We start from the raw sequence: 25,219 nt of genomic DNA on the forward strand, positions 1-25,219 counted from the left end.
ATGGAGAGAGATGCAAAAATCCCGGAAAGCCCAAACTACCTTCACCATCTCTGTTCCTTATCACTGGGAAAGCAAGTGCTGACAGCCCTTCTGTGTTAGCAGAACCAGGACAGTCCCCAGTGTTCCTGTGGCCCCACTTCTGCAGAGCTGGGCTGACTTAACGTGAGCCCATGGGCAGAGGCCCCGCTCTTGGTTGCACATTTTCCAGCCCCAAGCAGGGCTCCAGCCACAGTGCTGGAGAAAGTTCTCCTAGGAAAAGAAAAGGGTGTCTGTGTGTGACAGGGGAGGGTCTATGGGACTTGGTATCATTTTTGTAGCAGAACTCTTCCCTGGCTTCTCACTGTCTTTTTTTTCCTCATTACAGCGCCCCATGCTCAGGAAAAGCAAATGTCCAACAGCAGCTCCATCACCCAGTTCCTCCTCCTGCCGTTCACAGACACACGGGAGCTGCAGCTCTTGCACTTCTGGCTCTTCCTGGGCATCTACCTGGCTGCCCTCCTGGGCAACGGCCTCATCATCACCACCATAGCCTGGGACCAGCACCTCCACACCCCCATGTACTTCTTCCTGCTCAACCTCGCCCTCCTCGACCTGGGCTGCATCTCTACCATTGTCCCCAAGTCCATGGCAAATTCCCTCTGTAAAACCTGGAACATCTCCTATGCAGGATGTGGTGCCCAGCTCTTTTTTCTCTTTAATCACAGCAGATTATTGTCTTCTCACCGTCATGTCGTACGACCGCTACGTTGCCATCTGCAAACCCCTGCACTACGGGACCCTCCTGGGCAGCAGAGCTTGTGTCCACATGGCAGCAGCTGCCTGGGCCACTGGGTTTCTCAATGCTCTGCTGCTCACGGCCAATACATTTTCACTGCCCCTGTGCAAGGGCAATGCCCTGGGCCAGTTCTTCTGTGAAATCCCCCAGATCCTCAAGCTCTCCTGCTCACACTCCTACCTCAGGGAACTTGGGCTTATTGTGTTTAATCTCTTAGTAGTATTTGGGTGTTTTGTGTTCATTGTGGTGTCCTATGTGCAGATCTTGAGGGCCATGCTGAGGATCCCCTCTGAGCAGGGACGGCACAAAGCCTTTTCCACCTGCCTCCCTCACCTGGCCGTGGTCTCCCTGTTCCTCAGCACCGCCATGTTTGCCTACCTGAAGCCCTCGTCCGTCTCCTCCCCATCCCTGGACCTGGTGGTGTCTGTTCTGTACTCGGTGGTTCCTCCAGCAGTGAACCCCCTCATCTACAGCATGAGGAACCAGGAGCTCAAGGATGCTGTGTGGAAATTCATATTTTAGTGTTTTCTGAAGCAATAAACTGCCCATCTGCTTCCACATAGGAGTTTTAATGTAACTAGTTACAGGTCCAGCCTCTCATCTCTATTTTCTGCTGTTATTGGCATTTTTTTTTTATTGTGGTAATGTTATCATCCCCTTTCTAAATCACTGTCTGCTTTTCTTTTATAACCCCTGGTTGTGTAAATGAGGAGCCATGATCTGTCTGTATTTAAACAAAGTAAAGAGTCCTGTAGTGACTTCATTTCCACTATATCCTTCCTGCAAGGGCTTTTTGGAGCTGCAGGGACAGTTCCTGTGTGTGGGTGGAGGGGAAAACAGCTCTGGCATGGCAGCCCTGCCAGGGAGCAGCAGCGCTTGTTCTTCCAGAGCTGTTCTGGTTCCACTCCCACACTCTCCTTCTCATCCCTGGTGTTGGTGCAAGGCCTGAGTGCTCTGGCAGCTTGGTCACCGTCCTGCTGTGTGTCAGTGCTGTGGGCGCAGGCAGGGACAGGCAATGGGCACTGCTGTGACAGAGCTGGCCTCACAACAGCCTTTCCAGATAGAAACGTGATCTCCTCAGGGCAGTGCATGATGGTTTATATCTTCTTGCAAAGTTTCTCTCAAGCATATTCCTACAAAAGTCACCCACAGATTAAACACCATTGTACAGCTGAGCAGTGTGTGTGTGCAGGGCTGGCACACAGCAGTGTCCTCTCACAGCCAGGCTCCTGCCAGAGACCTGCAGGACCAGCAGAGCAGGGCTGGGCTGTGCCCCTGTGCACTGGACACCCCATGGAAGGAGCCTCAGGTCAATCACCATGGACTGGCCCCTCACAACCACCATTTTCAATACTGGCCTTTCACCCAGAGAATCTGTTCTTCCCTCCATGGATGGACACTCAATGAATAGTTCAGCAGTCTGTGTTGCTTTGTACAGATGGGATGTGAGCACGCACATCTTGGATGTGAGGTGACATGAACACGAGTGAGCACAAACACCATCAACTGTTCCTTGGGGTTCCATGAAAACCTGTGGCACACACAATGTCCTGAGGTCACTTCCTGTTGGAAGTAACACCCCACGGGAAACTGCCTGAATGCAGCACTGGCTTGTGCTTCCTTAATTGAGCTCCCTGTGTCCATTCCTCATGACGTGGGACATCTCAGATTAGTGCAGAGCAGGGTGACTCACCATAGCTGAGGTGTCTCCCACCCCTTTGGAGTGGCAACGGGAGGCCAGAGGGACAATGTGACTCCTACCTCTGTGTGTAAAAGGGACACACTGTCTCTGAGCATCCCTGGGTGCAGAAGGGATCCTGAGACCAACTCAGATATGGATGCCTGATGGAACCCTGGCATTTCTGTGTGTGACTCCAGGAACAAACCTCAGTGTCCCAGTGAGATTCATCTCAGCTGCTGGGACAGGCTCATTGCAAGTGCTCCTGTCTGCTGTCACCCTTGCCTGTGATTCGGGGTTGTGCTCTCAAAAGTAAGACAAAGTGGTAAGAAGGAGAATTAACAGCTGGTCAACCTGCCGCCATACCCGGAATTTTGCAGGGTCACAGACATGGTGTTCCTTGGTGTCCTAGTAGCCAGATCAGTGATCTCTGGGCTGGAGAATTGGAAGCTGGGTGGGAAGTGGCTGGACAATCAAGCCAAATGTCATCAGCGGTACAAAGCCCTCCGTGCAGCCAGTTACTAGTAGCATCCCTCAGTGACCAGCACTTGGACCAGCACTGTTAAACGTCTTTATTCTCCCTCTCTATGATGTGACAAGTGCACTTTCAGCTTCTCTGTGGTGAGGCATAGTTGTGAGGAACCCTTGAACAACCTCGCCTGGTTAACCCTGCCTGGAGCAGAACAGTGAGACAAGTGAGACAAGGGCTTTCTTCAAACCTCAAGTTATTATGAGATTCAATGAATCTTTCCCTTGGAGAGGATTTTGAAGGCAGAATAGGCAGAGGAAGAATAAAAAGAATAAAAGACAGAAAAGGAGTTCTAGATGTTGTCAACAAAAATACAGCAGTTCCTCTGAAGAGTGTTTTTCAACTCAAATCTCTAGTAGGGAATATACTTGATAAATTTGATAAAACAAGTATACTTTTATCTGATCGGGTCCTGGGCCATAAAAAAGGTGATGGATAGTTATGGTATTATGAGGTCAGCTGTGTCTCAGACACTCATAATCCAGTCAGAATCATGTGGCTGTGAAGGGGACAGTGAGGCCAGTTTTGTCTCTGGAGGTGACAGCCCAGCAGCAGGGACACGGCTGGGAAAGAACCTCAGCCTAAGTATGACAGATCCTACCCAGGAAGAGATCTTGGAGACAGGTTGTCACATCCATCCCACCTGAGAACATGACAGGACAGCAGCAGGGACATGGTCGTGTGTATCAGAGAAGCTGAAAGGCCAGCAGCACTCATGGGATTTAGGAAATCATGGTCAGATTACTTCTCTCTGGTCAACTGCAAGACGACTAGAAGAATAACAGGTTGGGATCTCTGCTTGATGGGCAGTTTCTGAGGTGGTGAAGCTTTCTCAAGTAGTGGGAAAAAGCAGCAGAGAAAAAAAAACAAAGCCACTAAGTGCAGATGGGGAAGTGGAGACTGGATATCAGGAGTTAAAAATGTCACTGTAAGAGCAGTGCTGTGGGGCAAGAGGTGACCCAGAGGGAGCTGGATCAGCCCATGGTTTGTGTGCCAAAGAGCAGCCAGTGAGGGTGCAGACACAGCAGTGAAGGTGCAGAAATGCTGGGTGAGAGCAGGTGGGGAAGCGAGATGGGTGTCTGCAGCCTGCAGGGAAAGAGGGGCAGGGGTAGCACCGTGTAGAACAGCCTGTGGTGGAGATGGCAAAGGGCGCTGTAAGGCTGGAAGGGACCCACAGAACCCAGGTCTGTGTCCCCTTGGCCAGGGCAGTTGTCTCTGCCACTGAGGCCCAGGAGAAGACATGTTGTCCTCATGGCACTGGGGCCTTGGTGCCTCCTTGCAGCCCCATGGGGAAGCTGGAAGTTGTTGTCCCAGTGTTGTCCTTCCCTGGGCCTTGCACACCCACATCCCACGGTCCCAGGAAGAGCCCTGAGCCATGTGTTTACATCTCATCTGTACAATGAAAACATAGATTTTTGACCTAGTGTTTCATAGAATCATTTTAATTTTTAAGTTTCATTTCATTTAATTATATACATAGTAGTAGTATATTATACTATTTTTATTGTCTTATTAAAATGCTGTTTCTGAACCCACGGGTTTCTCCATTCACTTCGGTTATCTTCCATATCGCACTTAATAGGTTGGAGGAGTACGTGAGCAGCTATTGTGGTCTTAGTTGCTGGCTGGGGTAGAACATTGAGAGGGAAGGATAATAGTGGCTCAAGAACTCTTGAAAATCACTTTCCAAGATGATGGCACTTTTTTTTTTTTTGTAGTGGGAAACAGCATGAGAAAGGAAAACCATCAGAAACTGCAGCTCTGGAGGTCCAGAGTGGAGCTCAGGATAAAGAAATGTCATTCTGAGCGCAGTGCTGTGGTCATTCAGAAGGACTCTGGATCAGCCATGACTTTGTGTTTCCAGGAACAGCTGGTGAGGATGGAGAGACAGCAGCACAGGTGGGGACACACTGGGCTGAGAACAAGGTGGGGAAGCGCATGGGGTGTCTGCAGCCTGTGGGGAAACAGCCACAGGCCTGGGACAGTGCAGGATGGACTGTGGTGGAGATGGCCAAGGGCACTGGCAAGGCTGGATGTCCCTGAAAGAGCCAAGGTCTTTGTCCCCTTGGCTATGGCTGATGTCCCTGCCAGTGAGGTCTTAGAGGAGACACATGGTTGTCATGGCCATGGCACCCCATTGCCTCCTTGCATCCCCAGGAGGTGTCACACCATTGTCCTGCACTGGGCATCGCGCTCCCCACAGCCCCAGGAAGAACCTGAGCCACCTGTGAGGGACAGGATCTCCCTTCCCAGGGGCAGGGGCTCAAGGCTTGGCCATTGTTCTTCATCAGACAAACCAAGGGCTTTCTCAGCATCAGAGCTGCTGCACTTTGCCTTTGCCTGATGCAATCACTGCCTCCAATTATCTGCTCTAACGAGTCCCTGGGGAGGCTTTGTCAGGAACAGCCCTCAGTGGGGCCCATTAATGCTTCAAGGTACTTTGGAGTTTGTTCTGGCTTGGACGTCTTGAGCAGATTCTTCAGTCTGTCCTTGGTATCTGAGGTTCATGGACTCAGCACCAAATACGCCACGGGGCTCATTAAAACACAGAAAGACATAACGAGTAATGCTTCTTTCTTTAATTTCATTCAAATCTTCCAGACTTGTAGAACTAACTGGAGAGGTTTCAATGGGACACTTGCTGACGAAGGTTTCAAAGAAGATTTAATGAAGGAGGTTTATTATTTCAAGCTTGTTTTCTGACATTTTTCAGTGTATAGAAGAAGTGGCAGCAGCATTCTACACTGGACATTGATCCCGAGGGTCTCCTGAAGACATCTGGACAGGCAGGAGGACAGTCCTTGAGGCTGGACACTGTATGGACAACCTGGCTCCTCACCCCCACCCCCAGTCTGCCGGTTCCCTCATTGGCCACCACAGATTGCATCACTTTTCCTACACCAGTTTAATAAACAGCAAAACACTTTCCTCAGCTGTGTGTGTAAGCTGGATCTGGTGAGGTCCAGCATCCACAAGGGACACCCACACAAGAAATGGTTTAGACAGAGAGATAGGAGAGGATAGAAATAAACACAATGAACTTGTTGACTGCCATGTTAATTAGAGCTCTGAAGAATGGGGCAAGTTTGTAACTCCCTGAAGCTCAAAGCAGAAACCAGACAGCTGAGAGGCCACTGAATGACCAAAGAGCAAGTGGAGGAGAAACCTGAGAGCACTGGGAAGGGCAAACGTCCAGACAGTGCTGGAAAGTTGTCTTTGGGCAGGGACATTTAATCAGGAGAGGTGGGAACTCCTGAATGACGAGGGAGATGAAATAATAGAGTGTTGGTAATAGAAGTACAGGGGAAGATGAATATTTCTTCTCATTCCCTTATTAAACTTCCCCATAATTCCCTTTTTGGCTTTTTTCTTTTAAATTTTAATATGTTAAAAAAAAAACTAAACAAAAATCTCCAATCAAAGAAAATAACAAACCAAACATAATAAACAAAACCACCCACAAAACCAAAGCAAAACAAAAACCAAACCAACCAACCAAGAACAACAACCAGAAACAAAACCCAAACCCCAAACCAACCAACGAACCAAACAAACAAAAATCCCAAAACAAAAAAACAACAAGAAAAAAGTGCACGTTTCCAGGCAGACATCAGTCATCAGCTGTCTCACCATAAACAGCCAGGGCCATTTTAGGGGCCCAGTGTACCTGAGGTGCTGGCCTGGGATTGGCATCTCTCACACAGGACCTGGGGAGACCAGAGCACCTTGCAGTGCAGGTGGAGCCTGGGCAGGGGTTCCCGGGGCATCTACACTGGCACCAGGTGTTTGTGTCCCTGGAGCTGAAGACATTTGTGTCCTAAACCCATGCCCAGTTCTGGAGAACTCTTTCCTTTCCAAAGAAAAGAGACTCCCCTACAAAGACTTTTAAATAAATAAGTAAGTACGTAAGCAAGTAAATAAGGAAATAAAAAAAGTAAGTAAATACATGAATAAATAAATAAATATAAGCAAGTAGATAAGTAAATAAATACATAAATAAATACATACATAAATACATACATAGAAAGAAAATAAGAAAGAAAGTAAGAAAGAAAGAAAGAAAGAAAGAAAGAATGAAAGAAAGAAAAAGGAAGAAAGAAAGAAAGAAAGTATGTTGACACCTTCCTTTGCTTTGGATCTTTGTCTTCAGTTCCTCTTATTTTAATATCCATTGACATCAACTGACATCTGATGGGCCTGCAGGCATGAAGCCAAAATCATGTTGTGTCTTGCACAGCGCCCCATGCCCTCTGAACCTTCCCTGCCCAGGACTCCTCACACGTTGCCCAGAGTGAGTCACACTGAGGGGTTGGCTGGTTCATGGGCTGAGATGTTGGTTTAGATGGTCACCTACAGCACAGGTGGATCCTGCCCCATCATCGCCTGCTCTGCTCCAGTCTGAAACAGAGCCCAACATCACAATGGGATCATGAGAGAACTGAGGTTGAAGGGACCTCAGGAGTCTGCAGTCCAACCCGTCACCAACTGGGTCACACCAAGGTGTTCAAGCCTTGATTCAATCAGAGCTTTAGCAGGACTAGAGAAGTGATCATCCCTTTGTACTGGGCACTGGTGAGGCTGCACCTTGAATCCTGGGGTCAGTTTTAGGTCCCTCATGGCAAGGAAGACATTGAGGTGCTGGAGAGAGTTCAGAGGAGGTGACAAGGCTGGTGAAGGGTCTGGAGCACCAGTCTGACGAGGAGCGGTTGAGGGAGCTGGGGCTGTTCAGCCTTGAGAACAGGAGGCTGAGGAGAGACCTTATTACTCTCTACAGCTGCCTGAAAGGAGGTTTTATCATGGAGGGTGTTGGTCTCTTGTCCCAAGTAGCAAGTGATAGGACAAGAGGAAATGGCCTCAAGTTGCACACGGAGAGGTTTAGATTGGATATGAGGAAAAAATTCTTCACGGAAACCACCAGTGATGTTCCTCAGGACTCAGTCCTAGGGCCAGGTCTGTCCAATATTTTTATCAATAATCTGGATGCAGGAATTTAATGCACCATTAGCAAATTTTCTGATAATACCATCCTCGGAGGTGCTGATGACTATCCCGAGGGACAAGGAACCTTGCAGAACGATCTAGATAGATTGGAGCATTAGGCAATGATCAACGGCATAAAATCTAACAAGTCCACCTGACGGATTCTGCACCTGGGATAAAGTAATGCCAAGCACAAGTCTAAATGGGGAGAGGATTGGCTGGAGAGCAGCCCTGCAGAAAGGAGCCTTGGGGCGCTGGTTGACAGGAGGCTCAACAAGAGTCAGCAGTGTGTGCCCTGGCAGCCAAGAGTGCAAATCCCATCCTGGGGTACATCAGACAGAGCAGAACCAACCGCTCAAAGGAGGTGATTATCCTGCTGTATTCAGAGTTGCTGTGGCCTCACCTTGAGTGCTGTGTGCAGTTCTGGGCCCCACGATTTGACAAGGATGTTGAAGTATTCCAATGTGTCCAGAGAGCAACAAAGCTGGTGACCGACCGGAAGGCATGTCCTCTGAGGAGTGGCTGAGCAATCTGGATTTCTCTACTTTGGAGATTAAATAAATAACTTACGCTTTTTCTATGGATAAAAAATATTTAATCCAATTCCTTGTATTCCTTAAACACGTGTTCATTAGAGCATAAGCAAAACAGCGCTGGGTGCGCGGGGGATTCACTCCACCCAACACGCACACCTTTAAACAATAAGAAGTGTGCTTAAATACAGTAAGGTATTACATATTCATAATGACCCCAGGAACGCCTATACATATTCATAACCTTTCCCCGCTTCTGATTGAGTCTCAGATAACCATTTCCATAGACCCTCCCCTGTTGCGCCTGCGCAGTGCCACTTGGTGAATTTGAGGAAGCGTCTTTGGGGGTCTTTGGATGAAGGCTCCTTCAGCTTCGTCACAGTGAACTTTTTACCTTTGGCTCATTATGTTGAATTGACTGGGACCCAAGCTGCCAAGTTGAATGAAACCAGACTGGCGCCCCCTTTTGCTGTAAATCTTCGTTATCTTGTCTCCTCAAGTTCGCAGCTAGGTGCAGTAAAACTTCTTATCTTGGCATTCGATGGGGTTCTGTTCTTCTTAACATAAAGCTCTAAACTAAGCATTTATTGTGTGACTAAGCCTTAAAGTGTTAGCTTGTTAGTAGGCACCCATTATAAGTTTAGTTAACCCTTAAAATGTTAGTTCCCTCTGTCAATATAACTTCATAAGCAAGTTTCATAACTTTTTACATAGAACTTAACCACCTTTTTCCAAGTTCAGAGCCCGTGCCTCATTTGGTTATATCTGTAAACATTAAACATCTTAGCACGAATCACAACTGCATTTTTCACACTCTGAAGGTACAGCAGAGAAGCTCAGCTCTCTATAACGTCTGTTTTTGCTACACTGGAGAAACTGCAAGGATCCTCCTGACAGATGCCATAGGCTGTGGGATGTGCCAGCTTTAGGATCTTTTTAGGAACTGCAGCTGAATTGGGCTATAGCCAGAAACTTGCTCTTTTAAGGGCTGTGAAGATTTGTCTCTCAATGAGCTCTCAGCATCCTCCACCCCACATTGCCTTTAACCTCTCTGTGCCTGGCTCCTGTGCCCTCAGTGCTGCAGGCAGAGCCCTCAGCCCTGCTGCGTGTGCAGAGGAGCTGCTCCTGGGCAGAGCTGTCTCTCTGCAGCGCTGCCGCTGCCATGAGCTCCCTGTGTCCCAGGAGCCCAGCCCAGCTCAGCAGCACAGGAGCAGCCCTTGATGTCCCTTGCTCTGTCCCCTCTGGGCTCCTCCAGGTGTCCCTGGAGCTCTAGGGGATCCTGCTGTGAAACAGTCCTCCAAGCACAGTCATGGTTCATATCAAAACACAATTGAAACTCCAAAAGGAATTGAAGGACACCAAGATATGCTGTTACTACTTCATTAACAGCTGAAGAAGAATCCTAAATACTGTGAGACTACTACTGAATTTAGTAAGACAAGGTGTAGGTAGACCTGAGATACTCTATGTCTTTGCATCAGTTGCTACCAGCAAGGTCTTCCAGGCCTTTGTGCTTTCAGGCAGGACTCTGGAGGGCAACAGCTGTGGTGGATGGGGATCAGTCCAGGGGTTTCATGAGCAAACTGCAGCCTTACCAGCCCTTGGGACCAGAGGGTTTGCATCCAAGAGTGCTGGGAGGGTGTTTTTCCCCAGTTGATGCTGATCTGTTATGATCCCAGTAAAAAATCAACTCAGAGTCTGTGAGGTATAGTTTAAAATGCTGTTTATTAGGTCTGGCACTACAAGAGGGGTATCACAGAGCTAATCTATGTCCCTTTAGATAGTGGGATCCCAGGTGGTGTAGCACTGAACAGGCTTCTGAGCCAAATGCTCTACTATGGTGCCCCAGCTGAGGTACTGTGGTCCAAATGTGCACTTCCAGGAGGTGCCCCATGTCTTGTCAAAGCCCTGATGCTCACCTTGACCTGGTCCTGCCCAGGAAGCAAGAGCTGATCAGGGATGTGATAATCAGTGTCAGCCTTGGCTGTCATAACCAGGACATAGTGGGGTCCCAGGTGCCAAAGGGCAGCGAGTGAGGCCAGCAGCAGAGCACAGACCTGGGACTCCGGAGGAGGAGTCCTTGATGTACTTGGGAGACTCATACAAGCGGTGCCATGGGAAGCATCCATACACACATCAACCTTCGCCCTAAGCACTAGCCAATTTTAAGCTACACAGACAACCAGTGAGCAATAAACACAAACAAACAAACAAAACGTCCCTGTAGCTTACAGTTAAAGCATGGCACTGAAGATGCCAAGACGGCCCCACACCCACCCAGGAACAAAAGACTTAGTCCTAACCTTACCATTAGTTCTCACTAGACATATACATGCAAGTATCCGTGCCCCAGTGTAAATGCCCTTGACTCCTACACCGTAGGCAAAAGGAGCCGGCATCAGGCACGCCCATAGCAGCCCAAGACGCCTTGCTTAGCCACACCCCCACGGGTACTCAGCAGTAATCAACATTAAGCAATAAGTGTAAACTTGACCTAGTTATAGCAACTCAGGGTTGGTAAATCTTGTGCCAGCCACCATGGTCACACAAGAGACCCAAACTAATCGTTTGCGGCGTAAAGAGTGGACTCATGCTTATCACATTAATTAAGGTCAAAACGTAGCTGAGCTGTCATAAGCTTAAGATACACTTAAAACCGCCCTAAAGATGGCCCTAATTCGTATGACTTAATAAACTCCATGAAAGCCAGGGCACAAACTGGGATTAGATACCCCACTATGCCTGGCCCTAAATCTTGATGCTCTATACAACCAAAGCATCCGCCTGAGAACTACGAGCACAAACGCTTAAAACTCTAAGGACTTGGCGGTGCCCCAAACCCACCTAGAGGAGCCTGTTCTATAATCGATAACCCAAGATACACCTGACCACTTCTTGCCAAAAACAGCCTACATACCGCCGTCACCAGCTCACCTCTTCTGAGAGTGCCACAGTGAGCACAATCACCCTATCCCACTAACAAGACAGGCCAAGGTATAGCCTATGAAGTGGAAGAAATGGGCTACATTTTCTAGCTTAGAAAATCTCACAAAAGGGGGCACGAAACAGCCCCTAGAAGGCGGATTTAGCAGTAAAGCGGGATAACATAAGCCCCCTTTAAGCTGGCTCTGAGGCACGTACATACCGCCCGTCACCCTCCTCACAAGCTCTAAACTATCAATAAATAATACGCCCACTTGCTAAAGATGAGGTAAGTCGTAACAAGGTAAGTGTACCGGAAGGTGCACTTAGCACACCAAGACGTAGCTATAATATGAAAGCATTCAGCTTACACCTGAAAGATGCCTGCCACGCATCAGGTCATCTTGAAGCCAACTCTAGCCCAATCCCCCACAACCAGACATGCATAAAAAAATCTACTAAATCTTTAAACTAAAACATTCTTCCAACTCAGTATAGGTGATAGAAAGGTCATTAGGCGCTATAGAGATCTGTACCGTAAGGGAAAGGTGAAGTAACAGTGAACAAGCCAAGCAATAAACAGCAAAGATAAACCCTTGTACCTCTTGCATCATGATCTAGCCAGAACAACCAAGCAAAGCGGACTTAAGCTTGCCACCCCGAAACCTAAGCGAGCTACTTGTAAGCAGCTATGCCTGAGTGAACCCGTCTCTGTTGCAAAAGAGTGGGATGACTTGCTACTAGAGGTGAAAAGCCAATCGAGCTGGGTGATAGCTGGTTACCTGTAAAACGAATCTAAGTTCAACCTTGATATCTCCTCCAGGAACCCTCAGCCACCCCAATGAAGATTATCAGGAGTAATTTAAAAGGGGTACAGCTCCTTTAAGAAAAGGTACAACCTCCCCTAGCGGATAATTAACAACCTTGTACATAACAATTGTGGGCCTTTAAGCAGCCACCAACAAAGAGTGTGTCAAAGCTCCATTTCTACAAAAATCCTAAACCCATATGACTCCCTTCTCACTAACAGGTCAACCTATATCCATAGGAGAGTTAATGCTAAAATGAGTAACTAGGGTAGACCCCCTCTCAAGCGCAAACTTACATCCACGCATTATTAACAGATAACTAATACTCCTACTACAACAAGATTTACACATTTCACTCTCTGTTACCCCGACCCAGGAGTGCCTACTAGAAAGATCAAAATCTGTAAAAGGAACTAGGCAAATTTCAAGGCCCGACTGTTTACCAAAAACATAGCCTTCAGCCGAACCAAGTGTTGAAGGTGATGCCTGCCCAGTGACTCCATGTTCAACGGTCGCGGCATCCTAACCGTGCAAAGGTACCGCAATCAATTGTCCCATAAATCAAGACTTGTGTGAATGGCTAAACGAGGTCTTAACTGTCTCTTACAGATAATCAGTGAAATTGGTCTTCCTGTGCAAAAGCAGGAATGAATACATAAGACGAGAAGATCCTGTGGAACTTAAAAATCAGCAGCCACCTCGTAACAAAACTTAACCCACTAGGCTCACCGCTAACAAGATGCTGGCTCGCATTTTTTGGTTGGGGCGACCTTGGAGAAAAACAAACCCTCCAAAAACAAGACACCACCACCTCTTAACTAAGAGCAATGCCTCAATGTACTAACAGTAACCAGACCCAATATAATTGACCAATGGACCAAGCTACCCCAGGGATAACAGCGCAGTCTCCTCCAAGAGCCCATATCGACGAGGAGGTTTACGACCTCGATGTTGGATCAGGACATCCTAATGGTGCAGACGCTATTAAGGGTTCGTTTGTTCAAAGATTAATAGTCCTCCGTGATCTGAGTTTGGACCGGAGTAATCCAGGTCGGTTTCTATCTATGTTGAACTTTTCCTAGTATGAAAGGACCGGAAAAGTGAGGCCAATGCTTCAACGCACGCCCCCTCCCTAAGTACTGAACTCAACTAAATTACAAAGAGATCTCACCCGACAGCCAATCCTAGAAAAGGATCGCTAGTGTGGCAGAGTTCGGTAAATGCAAAAGGCTTAAGCCCTTTACCCAGAGGTTCAAGTCCTCTCCCTAGCTCACCATCCTCCATGATCATAGCCTACCTTATCAGATCACTATCATATGCAGTACCAATCCTAATCGCCGTAGCATTCTTAACGCTAGTAGAACGGAAAGTCCTAACCTATATACAAGCTCAAAAAGGCCCAAACATTGTAGGGCCTTTCGAACTTCTCCAACCAGTGGCAGATGGTGTTAAACTATTCATTACAGAGCCTATCCGCCCGTCTACCTCCTCTCCAATTCTTTTTATCATAACCCCTATACTAGCCCTCCTCCTAGCCATTACAATTTGAATTCCCCTCCCCCTCTCCCTTACCGAAAGTAACATAGGTCTCCTTGTTTTCTGGAGATCCAGCGTGTTACATCTAGGATCAGATTCACAGATTCATTTCCACCCGCAACTGGGTCAGTTGAGGCAAGGGGGGGTGTTATGAAAATACGATACGCCCTCAAAAACCCCACAAAAATCTAAACCAGGCAGGTCTTTCACATCTCAAAATGGACAATTTAACTTGTGAACATTTTGATCGTTGTCATGAGTCTGCACAGCTGCTGGAAATGGAAATAGGAATGTCCTTTTGTTTGCTCAGTATGGAAAGCCCCAGGCAACCCTGTGCACAGTCTGCATAAGCAAGTTACCTGACGGAAGTTGCATTATTGGTGGAAGAAGAAATGCTGAAAGGATCTACAGAAGCATGCTTTTGATTGGCAAAGTGTTTGCCAGTGTCTAGGATGAGGCTGATATTATGTAGGGTTTTCCTTTGCTCGAAGACAGAAGAGACTGCTCCGTGGAGAGCAACTCTTGCTCGTCAGGATTAGCCCAGGTGCTTTGTCTTGCTTTGTGTCTTATGTTCTCAGGACTCACCTCAAGTGTTTTGATCTATAGAAAGTTCCTAGAGAAAGTGATTTGCTTGCTTGTGAGAGGCACTTATCTCAGCAAGTGCAAATCTCCTCCTCATAGAGGGTGGTGAATCGCGGCTGGGGCGTCTCCTATACAGACCAGCTGAGGGGCTGTTGAAGCTCTAAACCAGGCTGCTCAGGGGGAGGTGGGTTAATGTCCTCCTTTGGCCTGGGGAGGGGAAAATAGGTCTATTAAAAGTCAGATCTAGTGCAAGCACAGGGCAGTTTTCATTGGAAAAAAAGGACACTTTGCAGGCAGACACAGCAGAGGGTGTAACCCCAAGTTTTGTGCTATTGCTGAAAATTTTTTCCAGCACCTGATCAGCACATCAAGGTGAGTCCATATCTGTCATTAGTGAATGCACTAAAGGAGGAGCTTAAAAAATCATCACCTGAAGTTAAAAATAAGACATATAAGAAACGCAGTTCGTTTTCATTTTCCCACTCACTTAAAAAAATTAAAGTGTTACACTTGCAAGTTCTCTCGGTACGTATGGAAGCAACATATTTGTAAGGAAAACAGAGATGCTTAGTTTTGTAATGATACGAACTGGAGGGAAATCACAAGTTATGTCGCGATGCATGATAGTATTGCAAGAACTGACCACACCATCTCAATTTTGGTTGGGAATTAGTCAACTCTGGACATCACTAAGTGAGAATGTAAATTGGGAATCAGTTTGGCAGCAATTTGGGAAGAGGATTTGTAAGGTTCACACTGTTCTCCTGCTTCTGTTCCCACTGCTGGGGGAAAAAATGTCCTTGTTGTCAATAACACTCAATAAATGGCATGTGATAGAAAAATAACCAACAGGATGAGCAGCCGCCCATGTTCTGGTTTTGGAGATTCATCTGCCTGGGGACTTTTAGGACAGTGGAACTGGCTGAGTAGACTGGGTAGGTTCTTACTTTGTTTCTAGGGAGAATTAAGCTAAGTCTAATTGGAGTCACTTTAATCCAGAACGTGAGGGCACAGGTTCACGGTGAGACCAAAGGATGTGAAGACCCTTTGCAGCAGAGGATCTGCCCATGGGCCTGTCTTTACTCTTCTGCAGTTAATGAAGCGCTTCCAACACGGCACCACCTTGCATTACCCCAAGTGCTTGAATTAGGGATAATTACCATGTCTGAGCTGTCAGGCAGCCATCTGCCAGCCCACAGAACCTGGTGCCTGAGCCCAGAGGCTATGCCTATGCGTTCAAACCTATGCTTTCAATAGCAGGTGCCCTGGGGTTTAGCTGAGACCTGCTCCCCCGCCTGTTTTCCTACCTGGACATCTAGGAGGTGAGAGAGGCCACATGACAAACACATGGAGCCAGCACCAAAAGGTTGAGATTCTTTAATGGAATAGACGTAGGCTGGCAGGTTCCTGCACCTATGGCAGCACTTCCGCAGAGCAATTCATTACCATCATGTACTAGAGGATTGTTTTTCATAGTTGCTTTTAGTAACTTTAAAGGCAAAGAGAAGAAGTTCCTTTGTATGTGAATAACCTCCTCAGTAATTTCATGCCACCGCCATTCCCAGGTGGTTTCAGCCATGCCCAGTGCGTGACCACCAAGAGCAGGGACAGCGCCCTGGGCCTCCTGGGCACAAGGACAGCCTGGGGGCCAGCAGCACCCCGAAGTCCTTCCTCCACAGAGTGCTGGGTGCATGGGCAGTGGGTGGGGTGGGACACTGGGGGCCCATGTCACCTCCATGTCACAATGCGACCACGGGGCAATGCTGATGTCACAATGCCCCGGGGCAGTATAAAAGGGAGCAGCGTCCCGTGTCTGCTGCCAGAGCTGGCCTGGAGGCAGCCTGAAGACATCGGAGAGGAAGTCCTTGAGGAGCCGGTGGAATCCCTTGACAGGGGCTGAAGGAGGAAGAGCTGGACGAGGCAGCTGGAGTTTCTCCGCTGCAAGGCCATCTCCCAGCAGGGCAACCTTCCAGGTTCATCTGATGGATGATCATCCTTTTCAGCTGGATAGCAGTAGCAAAATGAAGGGAATGCCTTCTTGAGGAGCACTGCAGAGCTCACCGTCCTGATGGAGTGGGGAGCTAGGGTCAGCAGCTGTAGGAAGTGGAATGCAGAGTGGTTTGAAGGGGGCCCGGTGCTCTCATGGACACCAGAAGGTAGATGCGTCCTTTGCACAAGGTGATGGAGCGAATGGGTAAGCTGGGCAAGGTTCCAAGTGTTTGTCAGGGATTTCCCCAGCATGCAGTGCTAGTGAAAAGAGGGGGAAGGAAAAGAGGGAGAGAGAAGAAGAAGAGGGAGAGGGAGAGAGAGAGAGGGAAGAGGTGAAGCAAGAGGAGAAGAGAGAGAAGAAAGAAGAGAGAAGAGAGAAGAGAGGAAGAGGAGGAACAGGACGAGAAGGAGGAAGAGGAGGAGGAGGAGGAGGAGAAGGAAGAGGAGAACGAGGAGAAGGAGGAGGAGGAAGAGAAGAGAAGAGAAGAGAAGAGAAGAGAAGAGAAGAGAAGAGAAGAGAAGAGAAGAGAAGAGAAGAGAAGAGAAGAGAAGAGAAGAGAAGAGAAGAGAAGAAGAGAGAAGACATCATCATCCTATCATTCTATCCTTCTATTATTCTGTGGTCTTCTGGGAGGCGTGACCAGCCTGTGGGCCGAGGAGCCAGGTCTTGCTCAAATGCTCAGGGAACAGCCGATCGCCATTGTTGGGGTCAGGAAGGAATTTTCCCCCGGGGCAGACTGGCCCTGGTCCCCGGGGTTTTTTTGCCTTCCTCTGCAGCATTGAGCATGACCACCTGTCAGAGCTCCTCTGGGCCCTTTTGGCTCGGTTCATGCCCACTGCTCTTGCCCTCCAAGGCACCACTCGTGCCCTGGCTTTCTCGGGTTCTTTCTCCCAGGGCAAGTTTGCAGCAGGAGCCAGCTCTCCTCCTTCTCCTTCTTCTATTAAAATTTGCAATTTTAATAAAATAAATCTTAAAAAAAAAAAAATCTGTTTCCAGTTGTATCCTTTGTGTAAGTGTCCCTGAAACTGTTTTTGGATCTAAAACCTCTCTGGCATTTCAGTCGAACAGTCCCATCTTTATTGGACTCCTTGTGAGCGTACAGAATAGAGCAGCACAGCACAGCACAGCACAGCATGGTTGTGCTCAGTAGCTGTGCCTGGAGCACGATGAGCTCTGGCCCAGGCCTGAGGACTCCATCCAGGAGAGCCGCTCTCTGCAGGGCAGGGCCCAGGCCCGTCCAGGAGATGGGGCAGAGACAGGCACACACACCTACAACATGGCTCAGGCAGGCACCAGAGGTCCCAGGCTGAGCTGAGACACGGCCCCTGGGCCCCTGCAGGAGATGGTCCCCAGGGAGGCCGGTCCCAGCCACTGAGGCCTTTGAGCACCCCAAGACCCTGTAGACACGGATGGCTGGCAGCTTTGGAGACTGAGTCTTGGCCCAGATGGACCTTCTCTCTGATCAGGACTTTTGCTCTCAGATTCTTTTGTTTAGGTATGTTTTTTCCAAAGCAAAGATCTCAGGCATTACTAAAAAGGAGAACAAGGAGAAAAAGAAATCCATGTCACACACCACACACTATCCCATGTGTGTATGAGTTTTGACGCAAATGTCCAAAATGGCAGCAGCTTCCTTACTCTTTCAGTACTCCAAAGAGTATCTCTTAAAGGCTTTCCAGAAGTTCTGAACCTCTTCCCACCAATCAAGGTAGGCAAATAACTCCGAGAAAGGTGCAAGTCACACAGGAGGTGTGGAAGGTTTACCCTGCGGCTGAAGTGCATTTTGCATCCCCTGTACAGATGGCCAACTGTGGATCTTGGTTTGGGTAGAAAAGGAAACATGACTGCAGTAGCAGCAATGGACTCTTTTTGCTCATTTGGGAAGAGTCATCATTTGCCTGGCTGTGCTTTGGGAATGGATTCAAAGCGAGTCTTATTTCCATGGCGGTCTGTTGGCACTGTCCAGCCCAGCCTTTGGCTCTGGTCACACTGGGGATTTTCTCCACGCTGCAGTGGTTGAAACCATCCTGTTATCCCCCCAGAAAAGGCTTTGTGAGCCTGGTCCTCCTCGCTGTGGGGCCTCATGGACATCAGCTCTGGTGCAGAGAGGGGACAGCTACCAGGGCTCTTCTCTTGGTTGCAGGGCTGGTTTCTGCCATGACTGGAGAGAAGAGCAGGAGCTTTGTCCTGGAGAGCCAAAGGGCAGAGAAGGCATCAGGGACAGCCAGCAGCTGTGCCCAGCACGTGGACACCAAGGGCAGGGACAGCCCCCCGGAACTCCTGGGCACCGGGACTGCCTTGGGGCCAGCACCCCAAAGGCTTCCTGCAAAGGGTGCCGGGTGGGGCTGTGGTGGGCAGGCTTTGCAGCTTCCCCCTGCTAGGGAAAGGATGAGAAAGGGAAGAAGGGAAGTGAGGTATAGTTCAGCTGTAAGGGTCCTATAATGACCATCTAGTCCCACTGCATGACCAATTGAAGGCTGATCTAAAGTTAAAACAGGGTAGTAAGTGCATTGGCCAAATGCCTCTTGAATGCTGAGGCTTGGGGCATCAACCAGCTGTCACAGAATCACAGAATGGTTGGGCTTGAAAGGGACCTCTGGAGATCATCTAGCCCAACCCACCTGCTAAAGCAGGTTCGCCCAGAGCAGATGGCACAGGAAGGTGTCCAGGAGGGTTTTGAATGTCTCCAGAGGAGGACACTCCACAACCTCTCTGGACAGCCTGTTCCAGTGCTCAGGCACCCTCACAGTAAAGAGGCTTTTCCTAATATTCAGATGGGACCTCCTATGCTGTGCCCGTTGCCCCTCATCGTATCGTTCAGAAGGCTGTTCCAGTATTTGACCACACTCTCAGTAGAGGGTCAAGTCTGAACTTCCTCTGACCCAGGTTTGCACCATTCACACATGTCTTGTCACTGGATACCAGGGACAAGAGACCAGCACTTCCCTATACACGTCCCTCCTCAGGAACTTTTAGAGGGCAATGAGCTTGCTCATCAGCTTCCTTCTCTCCAAACTAGAGAAATCCAGATTGCTCAGCCACTCCTCAGAGGACATGCCTTCCGGTCGGTCACCAGCTTTGTTGCTCTCTGGACACATTGGAATACTTCAACATCCTTGTCAAATCGTGGGGCCCAGAACTGCACACAGCACTCAAGGTGAGGCCACAGCAACTCTGAATACAGCAGGATAATCACCTCCTTTGAGCGGTTGGTTCTGCTCTGTCTGATGTACCCCAGGATGGGATTTGCACTCTTGGCTGCCAGGGCACACACTGCTGACTCTTGTTGAGCCTCCTGTCAACCAGCGCCCCAAGGCTCCTTTCTGCAGGGCTGCTCTCCAGCCAATCCTCTCCCCATTTAGACTTGTGCTTGGCATTACTTTATCCCAGGTGCAGAATCCGGCATGTGGACTTGTTAGATTTTATGCCGTTGATCATTGCCTAATGCTCCAATCTATCTAGATCGTTCTGCAAGGCTCCTTGTCCCTTGGGATAGTCATCAGCACCTCCGAGGATGGTATGATCAGAAAACTTTTCAGTTTTCATTGGAAAAAAAGGACACTTTGCAGGCAGACACAGCAGAGGGTGTAACCCCAAGTTTTGTTCTATTGCTGAAAATTTTTCCAGCACCTGATCAGCACATCAAGGTGAGTCCATATCTGTCATTAGTGATTGCACTAAAGAAGGAGCTTAAAAAATCACCACCCTGAAGTTAAAAATAAGACACATAAGAAACGCAGTTGGTTTTCATTTTCCCACTCACTTAAAAAAATTAGTGTTACACTTGCAAGTTGTCTCGGTGAGCATGGAAGCAACACATTTGTAAGGAAAACAGAGATGCTTGGTTTTGTAATGATACGAACTGGAGGGAAATCACAAGTTACGTCCCGATGCATGATAGTATTGCAAGAACTGACCACACCATCTCAATTTTGGTGGGGAATTAGTCAACTCTGGACATCACTAAGTGAGAATGTAAGTTGGGAATCAGTTTGGCAGCAATCTGGGAAGAGGATTTGTAAGGTTCACACTGTTCTCCTGCTTCTGTTCCCACTGCTGGGGGAAAAAATGTCCTTGTTGTCAATAACACTCAATAAATGGCATGTGATAGAAAAATAACCAACAGGATGAGCAGCCACCCATGTTCTGGTTTTGGAGATTCACCTGCCTGGGGACTTTTAGGACAGTGGAACTGGCTGAGTAGACTGGGTAGGGTCTTACTTTGTTTCTAGGGAGAATTAAGCTAAGTCTAATTGGAGTCACTTTAATCCAGAATGTGAGGGCACAGGTTCACGGTGAGACCAAAGGATGTGAAGACCCTTTGCAGCAGAGGATCTGCCCATGGGCATGTCTTTACTCTTCTGCAGTTAATGAAGCGCTTCCAACACGGCACCACCTTGCATTACCCCAAGTGCTTGAATTAGGGATAATTACCATGTCTGAGCTGTCAGGCAGCCATCTGCCAGCCCACAGAACCTGGTGCCTGAGCCCAGAGGCTATGCCTATGCTTTCACACCTATGCTTTCCATAGCAGGTACCCTGGGGTTTAGCTGAGACCTGCTCCCCCGCCTGTTTTCCTACCTGGACATCTAGGAGGTGAGAGAGGCCACATGCCAAACACATGGAGCCGGCACCAAAAGGTTGAGATTCTTTAATGGAATAGACGTAGGCTGGCAGGTTCCTGCACCCATGGCAGCACTTTCACAGAGCAATTCATTACCATCATGTACTAGAGGATTGTTTTTCATAGTTTCTTTTAGTAACTTTAAAGGCAAAGAGAAGAAGTTCCTTTGTATGTGAATAACCTCCTCAGTAATTTCATGCCACCGCCATTCCCAGGTGGTTTCAGCCATGCCCAGTGCGTGACCACCAAGAGCAGGGACAGCGCCTGGGCCTCCTGGGCACAAGGACAGCCTCGGGGCCAGCAGCACCCCGAAGTCCTTCCTCCAAGGAGTGCTGGGTGCATGGGCAGTGGGTGGGGTGGGACACTGGGGGCCCATGTCACCTCCATGTCACAATGCGACCATGGGGCAATGCTGATGTCACAATGCCCCGGGGCAGTATAAAAGGGAGCAGCGTCCCGTGTCTGCTGCCAGAGCTGGCCTGGAGGCAGCCTGAAGACATCGGAGAGGAAGTCCTTGAGGAGCCGGTGGAATCCCTTGACAGGGGCTGAAGGAGGAAGAGCTGGACGAGGCAGCTGGAGTTTCTCCGCTGCAAGGCCATCTCCCAGCAGGGCAACCTTCCAGGTTCATCTGATGGATGATCATCCTTTTCAGCTGGATAGCAGTAGCAAAATGAAGGGAATGCCTTCTTGAGGAGCACTGCAGAGCTCACCGTCCTGATGGAGTGGGGAGCTAGGGTCAGCAGCTGTAGGAAGTGGAATGCAGAGTGGTTTGAAGGGCATGCGGTGCTCTCCCGGCCACCAGAAGGTAGATGCGTGGTTGGCACAAGGTGATGGAGCGAATGGGTAAGCTGGGCAAGGTTCCAAGTGTTTGTCAGGGATTTCCCCAGCATGTGCTGGTAGTGAAAGGAGGGGGAAGGAAAAGAGGGAGAGAGAAGAAGAGGGAGAGGGAGAGAGAGAGGGAAGAGGTGAAGCAACAGGACAAGAGAGAGAAGAGAGAAGAGAGAAGAGAGAAGAGAGAAGAGAGAAGAGAGAAGAGGGAAAAGAGAAGAGAGAGAAGAGAGAAGAGAGGAAGAGGAGGAAGATGAAGAGGAGGAGGAGGAGGAGGAGGAGGAGGAGGAAGAGGAAGAGGAACATCCTTTTCAGCTGAATAGCAGCAGCAAAATGAAGGGAATGCCTTCTTGAGGAGCACTGCAGAGCTCACCGTCCTGATGGAGTGGGGAGCTAGGGTCAGCAGCTGTAGGAAGTGGAATGCAGAGTGGTTTAAGGGGGCACGGTGCTCTCCCGGCCACCAGAAGGTACATGCGTCCTTTGCACAAGGTGATGGAGCGAATGGCTAATCTGGGCAAGGTTACAAGTGTTCGTCAGCAATTTCCTCAGCATGTACTGCTAATGAAAGGAGGGAGAAGGAAAAGAAGGAGAGAGAAGAGGGAGAGGGAGGAGGTGAAGAAAGGAGGAGAAGAGAGGAGAGGAGCGGAGCAGAGAAGAGAAGAGAAGAGAAGAGAAGAGAAGAGAAGAGAAGAGAAGAGAAGAGAAGAGAAGAGAAGAGAGAAGACATCATCATCCTATCATTCTATCCTTCTATTATTCTGTGGTCTTCTGGGAGGCATGACCAGCCTGTGGGCCGAGGAGCCAGGTCTTGCTCAAATGCTCAGGGAACAGCCGATCGCCAGTGTTGGGGTCAGGAAGGAATTTTCCCCCGGGGCAGACTGGCCCTGGTCCCCGGGGTTTTTTTGCCTTCCTCTGCAGCATTGAGCATGACCACCTGTCAGAGCTCCTCTGGGCCCTCTTGGCTCGGTTCATGCCCACTGCTCTTGCCCTCCAAGGCACCACTCGTGCCCTGGCTTTCTCGGGTTCTTTCTCCCAGGGCAAGTTTGCAGCAGGAGCCAGCTCTCCTCCTTCTCCTTCTTCTATTAACATTTGTAATTTTAATAAAATAAATATCAATATTAAAAAAAAAAATATCTGTTTCCAGTTGTATCCTTTGTGTATGTGTCCCTGAAACTGTTTTTGGATCTAAAACCTCTCTGGCATTTCAGTCGAACAGTCACATCTTTATTGGACTCCTTGTGAGCGTACAGAATACAGCAGCACAGCACAGCACAGCACAGCATGGTTGTGCTCAGTAGCTGTGCCTGGAGCACGATGAGCTCTGAGCCAGGCCTGAGGACTCCATCCAGGAGAGCCGCTCTCTGCAGGGCAGGGCCCAGGCCCGTCCAGGAGATGGGGCAGAGACAGGCACACACACCTACAACATGGCTCAGGCAGGCACCAGAGGTCCCAGGCTGAGCTGAGACACGGCCCCTGGGCCCCTGCAGGAGATGGTCCCCAGGGAGGCCGGTCCCAGCCACTGAGGCCTTTGAGCACCCCAAGACCCTGTAGACACGGATGGCTGGCAGCTTTGGAGACTGAGTCTTGGCCCAGATGGACCTTCTCTCTGATCAGGACTTTTGTTCTCAGATTCTTTTGTTTAGGTATGTTTTTTCCAAAGCAAAGATCTCAGGCATTACTAAAAAGGAGAACAAGGAGAAAAAGAAATCCACGTCACACACCACACACTATCCCATGTGTGTATGAGTTTTGACGCAAATGTCCAAAATGGCAGCAGCTTCCTTACTCTTTCAGTACTCCAAAGAGTATCTCTTAAAGGCTTTCCAGAAGTTCTGAACCTCTTCCCACCAATCAAGGTAGGCAAATAACTCCGAGAAAGGTGCAAGTCACACAGGAGGTGTGGAAGGTTTACCCTGCGGCTGAAGTGCATTTTGCATCCCCTGTACAGATGGCCAACTGTGGATCTTGGTTTGGGTAGAAAAGGAAACATGACTGCAGTAGCAGCAATGGACTCTTTTTGCTCATTTGGGAAGAGTCATCATTTGCCTGGCTGTGCTTTGGGAATGGATTCAAAGCGAGTCTTATTTCCATGGCGGTCTGTTGGCACTGTCCAGCGCAGCCTATGGCTCTGGTCACACTGGGGATTTTCTCCACGCTGCAGTGGTTGAAACCATCCTGTTATCCCCTCAGAAAAGGCTTTGTGAGCCTGGTCCTCCTCGCTGTGGGGCCTCATGGACATCAGCTCTGGTGCAGAGAGGGGACAGCTACCAGGGCTCTTCTCTTGGTTGCAGGGCTGGTTTCTGCCATGACTGGAGAGAAGAGCAGGAGCTTTGTCCTGGAGAGCCAAAGGGCAGAAAAGGCATCAGGGACAGCCAGCAGCTGTGCCCAGCACGTGGCCACCAAGGGCAGGGACAGGCCCCTGGAACTCCTGGGCACCGGGACTGCCTTGGGGCCAGCACCCCAAAGGCTTCCTGCAAAGGGTGCCAGGTGGGGCTGTGGTGGGGGGGCTTTGCAGCTTCCCCCTGCTAGGGAAAGGAGGAGAAAGGGAAGAAGGGAAGTGAGGTATAGTTCAGCTGTAAGGGACCCAGAATGACCATCTAGTCCCACTGCATGACCAACTCAAGGCTGATCTAAAGTTAAAACAGGGTAGTAAGTGCATTGGCCAAATGCCTCTTGAATGCTGAGGCTTGGGGCATCAACCAGCTGTCACAGAATCACAGAATGGTTGGGCTTGAAAGGGACCTCTGGAGATCATCTAGCCCAACCCACCTGCTAAAGCAGGTTCGCCCAGAGCAGATGGCACAGGAAGGTGTCCAGGCGGGTTTTGAATGTCTCCAGAGGAGGACACTCCACAACCTCTCTGGACAGCCTGTTCCAGTGATCAGGCACCCTCACAGTAAAGAGGTTTTTCCTAATATTCAGATGGGACCTCCTATGCTGTGCCCGTTGCCCCTCATCCTATCGTTCACAAGTCTGTTCCAGTATTTGACCACACTCTCAGTAGAGGGTCAAGTCTGAACTTCCTCTGACCCAGGTTTGCACCATTCACACATGTCCTGTCACTGGATACCAGGGACAAGAGACCAGCACTTCCCTATACACTTCCCTCCTCAGGAACTTTTAGAGGGCAATGAGCTTGCTCATCACCTTCCTCTCCAAACTAGAGAAATCCAGATTGCTCAGCCACTCCTCAGAGGACATGCCTTCCGGTCGGTCACCAGCTTTGTTGCTGATTTTATGCCGTTGATCATTGCCTAATGCTCCAATCTATCTAGATCGCTCTGCAAGGCTCCTTGCCCCTCAGGATAGTCATCAGCACCTCCGAGGATGGCATTATCAGAAAATTTGCTAATGGTGCATTAAATTCCTGCATCCATATTATTGATAAAAATATTGGACAGACCTGGCCCTAGGACTGAGTCCTAAGGAACAT

At 49.0% G+C, this 25,219-nt stretch overlaps 1 protein-coding gene across 1 annotated transcript; it reads left to right on the top strand.

Moving 5' to 3' along the window:
- The first annotated feature begins 727 nt into the window (after window positions 1–727).
- On the top strand, window positions 728–1,347 carry LOC135577791 (olfactory receptor 14J1-like). Its single transcript, XM_065047913.1, has 2 exons — window positions 728–1,228; window positions 1,339–1,347. Exons 1-2 carry the CDS (start codon window positions 728–730, stop codon window positions 1,345–1,347), a joined length of 510 nt encoding a protein of 169 aa, XP_064903985.1.
- The last annotated feature ends 23,872 nt before the right edge of the window (window positions 1,348–25,219 follow it).

The sequence above is a fragment of the Columba livia genome, unplaced genomic scaffold, assembly GCF_036013475.1.
Source record: "Columba livia isolate bColLiv1 breed racing homer unplaced genomic scaffold, bColLiv1.pat.W.v2 Scaffold_140, whole genome shotgun sequence".
In the NCBI taxonomy this organism is placed as follows: domain Eukaryota; kingdom Metazoa; phylum Chordata; class Aves; order Columbiformes; family Columbidae; genus Columba; species Columba livia.